The 12,021-nt window shown below is 46.7% G+C and overlaps 1 protein-coding gene across 5 annotated transcripts in view; it reads left to right on the top strand.

Moving 5' to 3' along the window:
- TNRC18 (trinucleotide repeat containing 18) overlaps positions 1-12,021 on the top strand; it is a 111,518-nt gene that overhangs the window by 31,341 nt on the left and 68,156 nt on the right. For 4 of the 5 annotated variants that reach the window (XM_038763917.1, XM_038763918.1, XM_038763919.1 and 1 more), the window contains one exon: positions 2,640-2,795. The exons of the other annotated variant lie outside the window; for it this stretch is intronic. In XM_038763917.1, the coding sequence (XP_038619845.1) occupies positions 2,640-2,795 (156 nt within the window). The remainder of the gene's footprint in view (positions 1-2,639; positions 2,796-12,021) is intronic. 5 annotated transcript variants of the gene reach the window in all.

Consider the following 12,021-nt stretch of genomic DNA (forward strand, 5'->3'; position numbering starts at 1 on the left):
GGGGGCAGCCAGGATATGGGGAAGTTCAATAATAATAGTAATAATATAATAATTTTGGTGTTTGTCAAGTGCTTACTTTGTGCCAGGCATTGTACTAAGCGCTGGGGTAGATACAAGGGAATTGGGTTGGACAGAGTCCCTGTTCCACATGGGGTTTATGGTCTTAATCCCTGTCTTAAAAAGGAGGTAATTGAGGAGCAGAGAAGTAAAGTGACTTGCCCAAGGTCACAAGGCAGACAAATGGTGAAGCCGGAATTAGAACCTAGGTCTAGCTCGGGCCACTTATGCCCTCGGTCAGTCCTATGTTGCCCCATCGGTGCCCTGGGATGGCGGCGACTGAGTCTGGTCCACTTCATGCCAAAGAGAAAGCGAGTCCGAGTGGGACCAGAACAGGAGTCCGCTTCAGGGCGGTCTGATAGTGTTCGATTGGGGTCATCCTGTTCGTCCAATTGCCGGGTGGGTTGCTGGGATCCATAATCCCAGCAGGCTTGAACAAAAGTGAATCCCTTGAACAAAAATGCAGCCCCACTGCTGCACTTCTGTGGCTTGAAATTGCTCTTTGGGAGGATTGCATAGGGCTGTCCATGACCGCCTGGACTGGTTTTGTGCCAGGCTGACTGTGCTGTGCTTCAGGGCTCTCCCAGAGGGAATAATAATAATAATGATGATGATGGCATTTGTTAAGTGCTTACTATGTGCAAAGCACTGTTCTAAGTGCTGGGGGGATACAAGGTGATCAGGTTGTCCCACGGGGGGCTCACAGTCTTAATCCCCATTTTACAGATGAGGTAACTGAGGCTCAGAGAAGTTAAGTGACTCACCCAAGGTCATACAGCACACATGTGGCAGAGCTGGGATTAGAACCCATGACCTCTGACTCCTAAACCTGGGCTCTTTTCACTGAGCCACACTGCTTCTAAAGAATAATGATGGCATTTGTTAAGAGTTTACGATGTGCAAAGCACTGTTCTAAGTGCTGGGGGAATACAAGGTGATCAGGTTGTCCCACGAGGGGCTCACAGCCTTAATCCCCATTTTACAGATGAGGTAACTGAGGCCCAGAGAAGTTAAGTGACTTGCCAAAAATCACACAGCTGACAAGTGGCAGAGCCGGGATTAGAACCCATGACCTCTGGCTCCCAAGACCATGCTCTTTCCACTGAACCACGCTGCTTCTCTATGTCTATTCCAGTTTGAAGCGGTTGGGGAGATTGGTTCACACCAACTGCCTGTGGAGCAGACTCTGGGGCAGCGTTTCCTGTGTGCGAGTCAATCTGTGGAGGGAGGCGGAGGGGCCAATTGGGTGGGAGGAGCCCCTGCTTTATGTGGCAAATGGTGGGGGCTAGCAAGAAGGGGCGAGTGAAGGCAGAGGGAGAGCAGCCTGATGGTTTCCATAAACATTTTTCACTGAGAGCCCAGCTAGCCCACCCCTGTCAGTCAATCAGTCAAATCATATTTCTTGAGCACTTACCGTATAAACTGTAAGCTCGCTGTGGGTGGGGAATGTGTCTGTTTATTGTTGTATTGTACTCTCCCATGTGCTTAGTAGAGTGCTCTGCACACAGTAAGTGCTCAATAAATATGATTGAATGAATACTAAGCACTTGGGAGAGTCCAGTATAATAGAGTTGGTCGACATGTTCCCTGCCCACAACAAGCTTACAGTCTAGAGGAACTATCTAAGAAACAAAATCTCCTCCTGGCTGTTTCGCCTTCTTCTCAGACTCTTGAAGGGAAGAGACAGAACTGCAAGTGCTGTCTTCCCAACACCGCCCAGAGGACAGATCCTTTAATAATAATGGTATTTGTTAAGCGCTTACTATGTGGCAGGCACTCTAGTAAGTACTGGAGGGTTGAGAAGCAGCTATCCACCCCAGTGCTTAGTATACTGCCTGGCATATAGTAAGCGCTTAATAAATGCCATTATTATGATACAAGTCAATCGGGTTTGACACAGTCCCTGTCCCACGTGGGGCTCACAGTCTAGATCCCCATTTTACAGATGAGGTAACCGAGGAACAGAGAAGTTAAGTGATTTGCCCAGGGTCACACAGCACACAAGCCACAGAGCTGGGATAAGAACCTGTGACCTTTTGACTCCTAAGCCCATGCTCTATCTACTACATCATGACAGACTGTCTTTGAGCAGGGAGGTCCTCCAAGGGCTAATTTGCTTTTTGCCCTTCATCTTGTGGTAGCCTCTGCCTCCCCTGGCCCTCGCCCTTGAGTCAGCCCAGGCCCTACCTCTTTCACTGCCCCCATTTTAGGGATGGGGGGTGCCCCTGCTGCCGGCCCCAGAAATCGGCCCGGACACTGCCCATCCTGGAGGGGAATGGCCAAGCAGGTGAGGGGCCTGAGAAACCCTGTCCATGCTCAGGGGCCCAGACAGGGTGAACCCCTCAGGGAGGCTGTCTGTGCCTGACTTCACAACACAACACTCTCCCAAGCGTTTAGTATGGTGCTCTGCACACAGTAAGCGCTCAGTAAATCCGACTGAATGAATGAATTGAATGAGAGGCCTGGGGAGGGAGGAGGGAATGAGGGGGTAGAATGGGTGGGCGGGGGGGATTGTTGTACAGAAGCACTGCGTTAATCCTGCTGCCTAATCGTGACTTCTTTCTCCATCCTCCCCCATTCAGGTGAGGCCTTCCTGGGTGGGTTTGTGGCCAGCGGACTAGGGACCTCCTCCACGCCCCATGGAAGCCCCGCCCCTTTACCCTCTGACCTTTCCTTCAGGTCACCCACCCCCACCAACCTACAGATGGTGCAGCTCTGGGCCGCTCACTCCCATGAAGGTAACACGACGCCCCACGAAATACTGGCATCAAGCGATCAAGCGCGGCTGGGACTCCGGATCTCTTCCTTCCTCTCTTCCCCGAGGGGTGGGGGTGGGCGCCTTTTGGGGGTGAAGGGTGGGGAGGGTCTGCAGCCTCCCAGAGTTAGGCAACCTCTAAGTGATGGGAGCGGGGGGACCTTCTATCTCTGAGTCAATCAATGTTATATACTGTGCAGAGCACTGTATTGAGGATTTGGAAGAAGGCAGTAGAGTTCAAAGGCAAGATCTTGCCCCCCAGGAGCTTACAGATCTTGCCTGGCTTATAATTAGAAAGGACCAGTTGGCTCCTCAAGAAACATGGGGATGCTAATAATAATAATGGCATTTGTTAATTGCTTATTATGTCCCAAGCACTGTACTAAGTGCAGGGATAGACACAAGATAATCACATCGGACACACTCTCTGTCCCACGTGGGGCTCACAGTCTAAGGTGAATTGATGCTGTTAATCTCCTTGGTGGTTCTTCTGTCACACAACTCCTTATGTGGGGTGGTACATGTGGAGTTCAGTGTCACAACTGCGGTATAGGCAGTGGAGGTTGGTGTTTGATTCTTCCCCTTTCTCCCCCAGTAAGTCATTTTGCTCTGCCCAGCTTGGTTTGCTAGATGGAAATCTAAGAATGCTTAACAGGTGGTGTGGGTCCTTTATCTTATTGAAGATGTTGGCAAGCTGACGTGCGCGTGTGTGTAGGGGTGGTGGTGATGGGCCCAGGCAGGGTGGCAGAGTGGGCAGTCGTGACAGTGTAAGCTTCCTCTCCTGGTGCCACTGTCCCAGCCAAAGGGCTCCGGTCCTGCATCCTGCACCCCGTGGGCCAGACCTGTTACCTCCTAACTGAGAAGCAGCATGGTTTAGAGGATAAAGCCCAGGCCTGGGAGTCAGAAGGCCGTAGGTCCAAATCCTGGCTCCGCCACATGTCTACTATGTGACTTCACTTCTCCGGGCCTCAGTTTCCTCATCTGGACTACTGTATCAGCCTCCTCTCTGATCTGCCATCCTCTTGTCTCTCCCCACTTCAATCCATACTTCACGCTGCTGTCTGGATTGTCTTTGTCCAGAAACGCTCTGGGCATGTTACTCCCCTCTTCAAAAATCTCCAGTGGCTACCAATCAACCTACGCATCAGGCAGAAACTCCTCACCCTGGGCTTCAAGGCTGTCCATCACCTCGCCCCCTCCTACCTCACCTCCCTTCTCTCCTTCTACAGCCCAGCCCGCATCCTCCACTCCTCTGCCGCTAAACTCCTCACCGTGCCTCGTTCTCGCCTGTCCCGCCATCGACCCCCCAGCCCACATCATCCCCCTGGCTTGGAATGCCCTCCCTCCGCCCATCTGCCAAGCTAGCTCTCTTCCTCCCTTCAAGGCCCGACTGAGAGCTCACCTCCTCCAGGAGGCTTTCCCAGACTGAGCCCCCTCCTTCCTCTCCCCCTCCTCCCCCTCTCCATCCCCCGCCTTACCTCCTTCCCTTCCCCACAGCACCTGTATATAAGTATATATGTTTGTACGTATTTATTACTCCATTTATTTTACTTGTACATATCTATTCTATTTATTTTATTTTGTTAATATGTTTTGTTTTGTTCTCTGTCTCCCACTTCTAGACTGTGAGCCCACTGTTGGGTAGGGACTGTCTCTATATGTTGCCAACTTGTACTTCCCAAGTGCTTAATACAGTGCTCTGCACACAGTAAACGCTCAATAAATACTATTGATTGATTGATAAAATGGGGATTAAGAGTGTGAGCCCAATGTGGGACTGGGACTTCGTCCAACCTGCTTAACTTGTATCTACTCCAGCATTTAGAACAGTGCTTGACACATAGTAAGCACTTAACAAGTACCATAGTTATCATTGCCTCATTCATGAGAGCAGCTGGGCAGGTGGGATTGACACCAACCATTTAACAAATGAGCAGCAGTTGTGGGAGGTAAGGAGAGCTCCCACCGCAGATACCCTTCCTATCCTTGACTTGGATGTCCTCCTTAGTGTGCAATAAAAATAATAATAGTGGTATATGTTACTTGGCACTTACTATGTGCCAAGCACTGCACTAAGTGCTGTGGTAGACATGATAATCATATCAGAGTCCCACATGGCTTGGCTTTTTTAAAAAAATGGTATTTGTTAAACACTTACTATGTGCTAGGTGCTCTACTAAGCACTGGGATAGATACAAGATAATCAGGTTGGATATAGTCCCTGTCCCACATCGGCTCGTAGTCTTAGTCTCCATTTTACAGATGAGGTAACAGGGACAGAGAAGTTAAGTACCTTGCCCAAGGTCACACAGCAGACAAGTGACAAAGTCAGGATTAGAACCCAGGTCCTTCTGACTTCAAGGCCCATGTTCTATCCCACTAGGTCATACTGCTTTGGACAGTACCTTCCTCCCTAATTAGGTTTCAGTTGTTTCAGAACTGCCAGCAAGGAACTCAAGTAAAGCGCAGGAGTTTTACCTTTTATTTTCCCAGCTCAGTTTTTGGCGGGAGGTACAAATGAGCAGTAAAATACCTTAGAGGTGAGCAACAGACAGGAGAAGCCAAAGGGCCAAGCTAGTCTACAGACTGGATAAGCCTCTGAATAGCTCCAAGTTAGCTGGATTTTCAGCAGGTAAATCTCCTCACCTTCTTGGGAGGATATGGAGCTTAATAATAAATAATAGTATTGTGATATTAATTGCAGCCTATGTGCAATTGTGCTGACAAAGTGCTGAGGTAGACACAAACTACTCAATCAGGTCAGACACAGTCTCTGTCCCAAGTTGGGCTCACAGTGTAAGAGGCACAGAAGGTATTGAATCCCTATTTTACAGATGAGGAAACTGAGGTACAGTGGAAAGTTTGGGCCACATTGATAAAAACCCAAACCAACTTTCTTCACATTTGTTTTTACAGACAGGTGTAGAGGCAGCCTTCCCTTAGTGACCCATTGCTTGCCCACCAAGTCAGTAGTGTTTAGTGAACATGGGTGCACCTACCAAGCACTTGGGAAAGTACAAGAGAAGCAAAAGATACAGTCCCTACCCTCAAGGGGTGTACATTGTTATGGGGGAGACAGGCAGACACAGTTTGAAACATTGCTCTAAATAACAATCTGTACAGAAAAGCTGAGGATGGGAGTAGACACACCGAGTGGACTTGCATTATGCATTTTGGCTACAGTGTTGTTGGGAAATTAGGGAACATTTGCCAGCCTGTTTGGACACAGAATGCTGGGGTTGAACCGGAGGAATGGCTTGTCTACATGGTGAGGTGTAGTCAGCGTGGCTCAGTGGAAAGAGCACGGGCTTGGGAGTCAGAGGTCATGGGTTCAAATTCCGGCTCCACCGCTTGTCAGCTGTGTGACTTTGGGAAAGTCACTTCACTTCTCTGTGCCTGTTACCTCATCTGTAAAATGGGGATTAATACTGTGTGCCCCACGTGGGACAACCTGATCACCTTGTGTCCTCCCCAGCGCTTAGAACAGTGCTTTGCACATAGTAAGTGCTTAACAAATGCCATCATTATTATAAGCGCTCAGTACAGTGCTGTGCACACAGTAAGCACTCAATAAATATGATTGAATGAATGAATGAAAGGGCCCAGGCCTGGGAATCAGAGGACCTGGGATAATAAATATGATTGATTGAATGAATGAATGAAAGGGCCCAGGCCTGGGAATCAGAGGACCTGGGATAATAATAATAATCATAATAATAATAGTTAAGTACTTTCTACGTGCCAAGTACTGTACTAAGCTCTGGGGTGGGTACAAGCAAATTGGATGTAGTCACTGTTCCACACAGGGCTCACAGTCTCAATTCCCATTTTATAGATGAGATAACTGAGGCACAGAGAAATGAAGTGACTTGCCCAAGGTTACACTGCAGACATGTGGCAGAGTTAGGATTAGAACCCATGGACTTCTGACTCTCAGGCCAATGCTCTACCCACTGCAGCACGCTGCTACTCTGCACCTTGCTTGGGTTCTAATCTGGGATCTGCTATTTGCCTGCTCTGTGACCTTGGGTAAGTCACTTACCTTCCCTATGCCTCAGTTTCCTCATCAGTAAAATGGGGATTCAATGCCTGTTCTCCACATGGCTTAGACTGTGGGTCAGGGACTGTCTCCAACCTGGTTATTTTGTATCTACCCCAGTGCTTGGCACATAGTAAGCACTAAACAAATACCACCGTTATTTTTCTTATTATTATGTGGTTGTGGCTACCTTAAGCACCCAAATGTGAGTATTCCTTAATACATTCCCCACTTTTTAGGAGATCTGGGGGTCCGTGATTGCTGCAGTATGACGGTCCGCTGGATTGTAAACTCCACGAGAGCAAGGGTCATGTCTACTATTTCTACTGTACTTTTCCAAGTGCTTAGTACAGTGCTCTGCACAGATTAAGTACTCAATAAACATGATTGATTGACTATTCAGGGTCATCTACAGTGTCCCCAGCTAGGGGAACCCCCTCTAGCTCAGTGCCTCAGTGACCCGAGTTCACATTAAGCTGCCTTGGAGTGAGCCATGAGTCCCTGTTGGACTGAACCGTGAGGAGCCTGCTCCTATCAATCATTCAATCAATCAATCAGTCACTATCAATCAGTTGTATTTGTTGAGCACTTACTTTAAGCAGGGCCCTATACTAACCACTTGGGAGGGTCCAACAGAGTAAGTAGACATGACCCATTCCCTCAAAGAGTGTACAGTTTAGCAAGGGAGACAGATATTAAAATAATTACAGTTAGGAGAGGAAATCAAGTATATGGACACGTAGATGAGTGGTGTTTGTGGGGGACCCAATGCCGTACTATGCTGGTTGTATTTATCACTATCCTTATCTCTGATATTTTTGGTTTTCATCCTTCCTTATGTGTCTGTTGCTCACCCCCTGCCCAAGTCTACTCTTAAACCCGTAGCTAGGGATTTTGTCCCAGATCAACCATGTTACTTTTTCTCAGTGCTTAATACAGTGCTTTGCACTCAGTAGATGCTTAATAAATACTGTTACTACCTGAAAGTTGGTTTGGTGCATTTTCTACACTCCGAGCTGTTTCCCTAAGAGTCCTGCACTGCAGTGTCAGTCAGCTGCTGGAGATGAGTGGGCTTAGAGCCCAGTGATGAATTTCTCTGCATTTAATTTTAGTAGCAGGCATCAAACTGTTCCTGACTTGGGGTGGGCAATATCTGTAAATTATAGGGAGCTACCATAAAGGGTTAATATTTATGGCTGCCCAAGGTAAAGCTGGCAGAAAAGAACTACATTCCACCATGGATATGTAAAACATAACGTACATACTGCCAGGATTGAGTAAGATTCATAAATCTTTCTGATTTCCTTTGCAATCCCTGGAGCAGGCCTTGTGTATTTGCTCAGGATGAAGCTGTCTTTGACTGGATGTGTGTATGTCTGTGTGTATGAGGTTAGTTGTATTTGTTAGATGCTTACTATGTGCCAGACACTGTTCTAAGCACTGAGGCAGATACAAGGTAATCAGGTTCCTCATGGGGCTCACAGTTTTAGTCTCCAGTTTACAAATGAGGTAACTGAGGCACAGAAGAAGGGAAGTGACTTTCCCAAGGTCACACAGCAGACACGTGGCAGAGCTGAGATTAGAACCCATTTCCTCTGATTCCCAGGCCCGTGCTCTTTCCACGAGGCCATACTGCTTCTCCATCATGCTTTATATCCACTCCCTACTTCTGAGAGACTAAAGGGCAAGGTTCCACATCCCCAGATATCTTGATTGAGAAAGAGGCAAATAGAGATATATTAAAGAATCCTAAGGAAGCAAGAAGCAAGGCTCTGAATGATCCCCACAGTTTCAGGGATTTTTATCAGGTCACCAGGGAACTCCTACCCTCTCTCATTCCTTCTTTGGGTCAGTTGTCATGGTAGGGTGCCCCAGGAACCTGAAGCAGCTGTGCAATAAATTGCTTTTTCTACTTTTATTAATTTGATTTATTTTGGTCTGTGGCTATGTCACTTAGCTGCTCTGTGCCTCAGTTTCTTCATCTGCAAAATGAGGATTCAATACCTGTTTTCTTTACCTCAGGTTGTAGTCCCTCTGACCTGATTATTTTGTATCTGCCCCAGTGTTTAGTACAGTACTTGATACATAGTAAGTGCTTAACGATGCACATTACATTACTATGATGCATATGGCTGTGATATTTTATCACAAAAACAATGGTATTTACTGAGAACCTACTGAGAGCTAAGCACTGTACTTAAGCTAAACCTAGGGGAGAGGGCACCTACTGGGGGTTGAGACCTGGGTTCTAATTCCTGCTCCGTGTCTTGCCTGCTGTGTGACTTCTTGAGGTAAATCATTTAATTTCTTGGGTCCCCAGTACCTTCTTCTGTAAAATAAGGATTAAATACCTGATTTTAGACTGTGAGCCCCATGTGGGACAGAGATGCTGTCTAATCTGATTGCATTATATCTACCTCACCCTTAGTATAGTGCTTGATAAGTGCCTGGCACATGGTAAGCGCTGAACAAATACCATAAAACGAAACAAACAAACAATGCCAGTTACTATTGCTATTATACTAAACTTTTGGGAGAGTACATTAGCAAGTCACATATTACCTGTCCTCAAGGTATTTACAATTTAATTCCTTGCATATTGCCTTGGGGTTATGAGTAGCTGTTTGGGTTACAGAATCCTGTTCAGGTGGATGAGTTTTGCATTCATTCATTCCATCGTAATGATTGAGTACCTACTGCATGCAAAGCACTGTACTAGGTGCTTGGGAAGTACAAGTCGGCAATATATAGAGATGGTCCCTACCCAACAACGGGCTCCACAGTCCAGATTGACATGCCAGTCAATTAATAGTATTTATTGAATACTTATTCTCTGCAAAGCACTTTCCCAAATCAATTGGTAGACAGGATCCCTGACCTCAGGGAGTTTACAATCTAGTGAGACAGAAACAGAGTTAAAGATATATACATTAAATGCTGGTGGTTGGTGAGTGCCCAAGTGCCTGTGGCTTGTATCCTCAAGTAGATTAAAATAATCCTCGGGCTCATGCTGTTTTTGTTTTGTTTAGTTTTTGTTGTTGTTGTTAAGTACCTACTCTGTGTCAGGTACTATACTCAGTACTGGGATAGATACAAGCTAATTGTTTTGTACACAGTCCCTGTCCCACATAGGGCTCATAGTCTTTATCCCCATTTTGCAGATGAGGAAACTAAGGCTCAGAGAAGTTAAGTGACTTTCCCAAGATCACACAACAGACAAGTGACAGAGCTGGAATTAGAACCCAGGTCCTCTGACTTCCACTAGGCCACACTGCTGTTGCATGAAGTTTACTCATCAAACTAAGTGTGGCCCAGTGACATGAGTGAAGATCGTGGCTCTCTGTTCCCATTTCTTCTGAGACTCTTTAACTGTGTTTTACATGCTCTTCTGGGCTGGTTCGGGGATTTGCAGCTGGCCCCTCTGTTGATTGTGAGAATTTCCTTCTCAAAGAAGTCAGACCCCCTCTGTCTTTGTGGGTTCATGAGCAAATACAAAAGATGGGCTGGTGGTTTGCCATTCTGCTCCCTGTTTCAGTTCACCTGGAGGTTTTGGGTTTTTTTAATGTTTTTTGTTAAGTGCTTACTATGTGTCAAGCACTGTTCCAAGCACTGGAGTAGATACAAGGTAATCAGGTCAGGCATGCTCCCACATGGGGCTCACAGTTTATTGAATCCCCACTTTACAGCTGAGGAAACTGAGACCCAGAGAAGTTAAGTGACTTGCCCAAGGTCACTCAGGAAGCAAGTGGCAGAGATGAGATTAGAACCAGGTCCTCTGATTTATAGGCCTGTGCTCTTTTCACTAGGCCACGTCGCTTCTGGAGTTCAGTCTCTTTGCCTCCTCCATTGTTGCCCATCTCCAAATGGCTGCAGAAAGCTACTAGCCTGGCCCGGGAGGTTGGCCTTGGCAGTGAGAGGAGGCAGGTGGGTTGATTAATTGTTTGGAACATTAAGACCAGCAGAAAAGACTAAAGGAACTAGCGTTTTTCAGCTGAGAGGTAGGAAAGCTGAGGGGCGATTGAACCAGTATTTGAAAGAATATTGTAGAGATGATGGTAGCAATTTGCTCTTAGTAATAGAAGTAGTACGAGTAGTGGTGACCTTGGGCAAGTCACTTAACTTCTCTAGCTTCAGTTACCTCATCTGTAAAATGGGAATTGACACTGTGAGCCCTGCATGGGACAAGGGACTCTGTCCAACCCGATTTACTTGTATCCATCCTAGCGCTTAGTACAGTACCTGGCACATAATAAATGCTTAACAAATGCCATTAGTAGTAGTAGCAATAATTGCAGTAGTAGAAGTCGCAGCACTTTGACAATGGTAATGACTGACTCTTAGTAGTAGTAGCAGCAACTACAGCACTTATTGAGTACCCACTTGGTGCGGTGCATCTACTGGACATTTGGGGAGAACAGAATAACCGAGTGACATGCCCAAAGCAAGCGGAAAGGGATTTACTTGGTGTCTGAAGAACTGAGGTTGGACGAGGCTTCCTTTCAGTGGGGCTTGTTAAAAATGGAAATACGTTTCACTGAGAGAAGCTGTGGAATCTCCTTTCTGGAAAGGCTTTTAAAAACAGCCTGACAGATTCATTCATTCAATTGTATTTATTGAGCGCTTACTGGGTGCACAGCACTGTACTAAGCACTTGGGAAGTACAAGTTGACAACATATAGAGACAATCCCTACCCAACAGCGGGCTCACAGTCTAGAAGGCTAACAGTCTATTAGTCTCCAGGATGGCTGAGTTGTGGTCCTGATCAGGCGAGGATGTCATAGGTGGCTTCAGCCATAGGATTCTGTGATTCTCTGGCATCCAGTTCCAGAAAAATGACTTGTAAAACTCACTGACAGGTAAGCCAGTGCTGAATTGGAGGTGGCTTTGTCTGAGGAGGGAGGAAAAGATCTCCATTCAATTTTGGATGGGAACAAAGTGACCTCTACCTAGAGAAAGGATGCTACAAACCTGTATTCAAAAGAGAGAGAGAGAGAGATAAAGAAAGAAAGAGAAAAGGGAGGAAGAGGAGATAGAAAGAAAGGAAAAAAGAAAGAAAGGAAAAAAGAAAGAAAGGAAGAAAGAGAGCGAGAGAAAGAAAGAGAAAGGAAGAGGAGGAAGAGAGTGACTGGCCCTTGTTTTGGAACCAGCCTCCCTGGTGGAGCCCAGCCT

Source organism: Tachyglossus aculeatus, chromosome 21, assembly GCF_015852505.1.
Source record: "Tachyglossus aculeatus isolate mTacAcu1 chromosome 21, mTacAcu1.pri, whole genome shotgun sequence".
Taxonomy (NCBI): domain Eukaryota; kingdom Metazoa; phylum Chordata; class Mammalia; order Monotremata; family Tachyglossidae; genus Tachyglossus; species Tachyglossus aculeatus.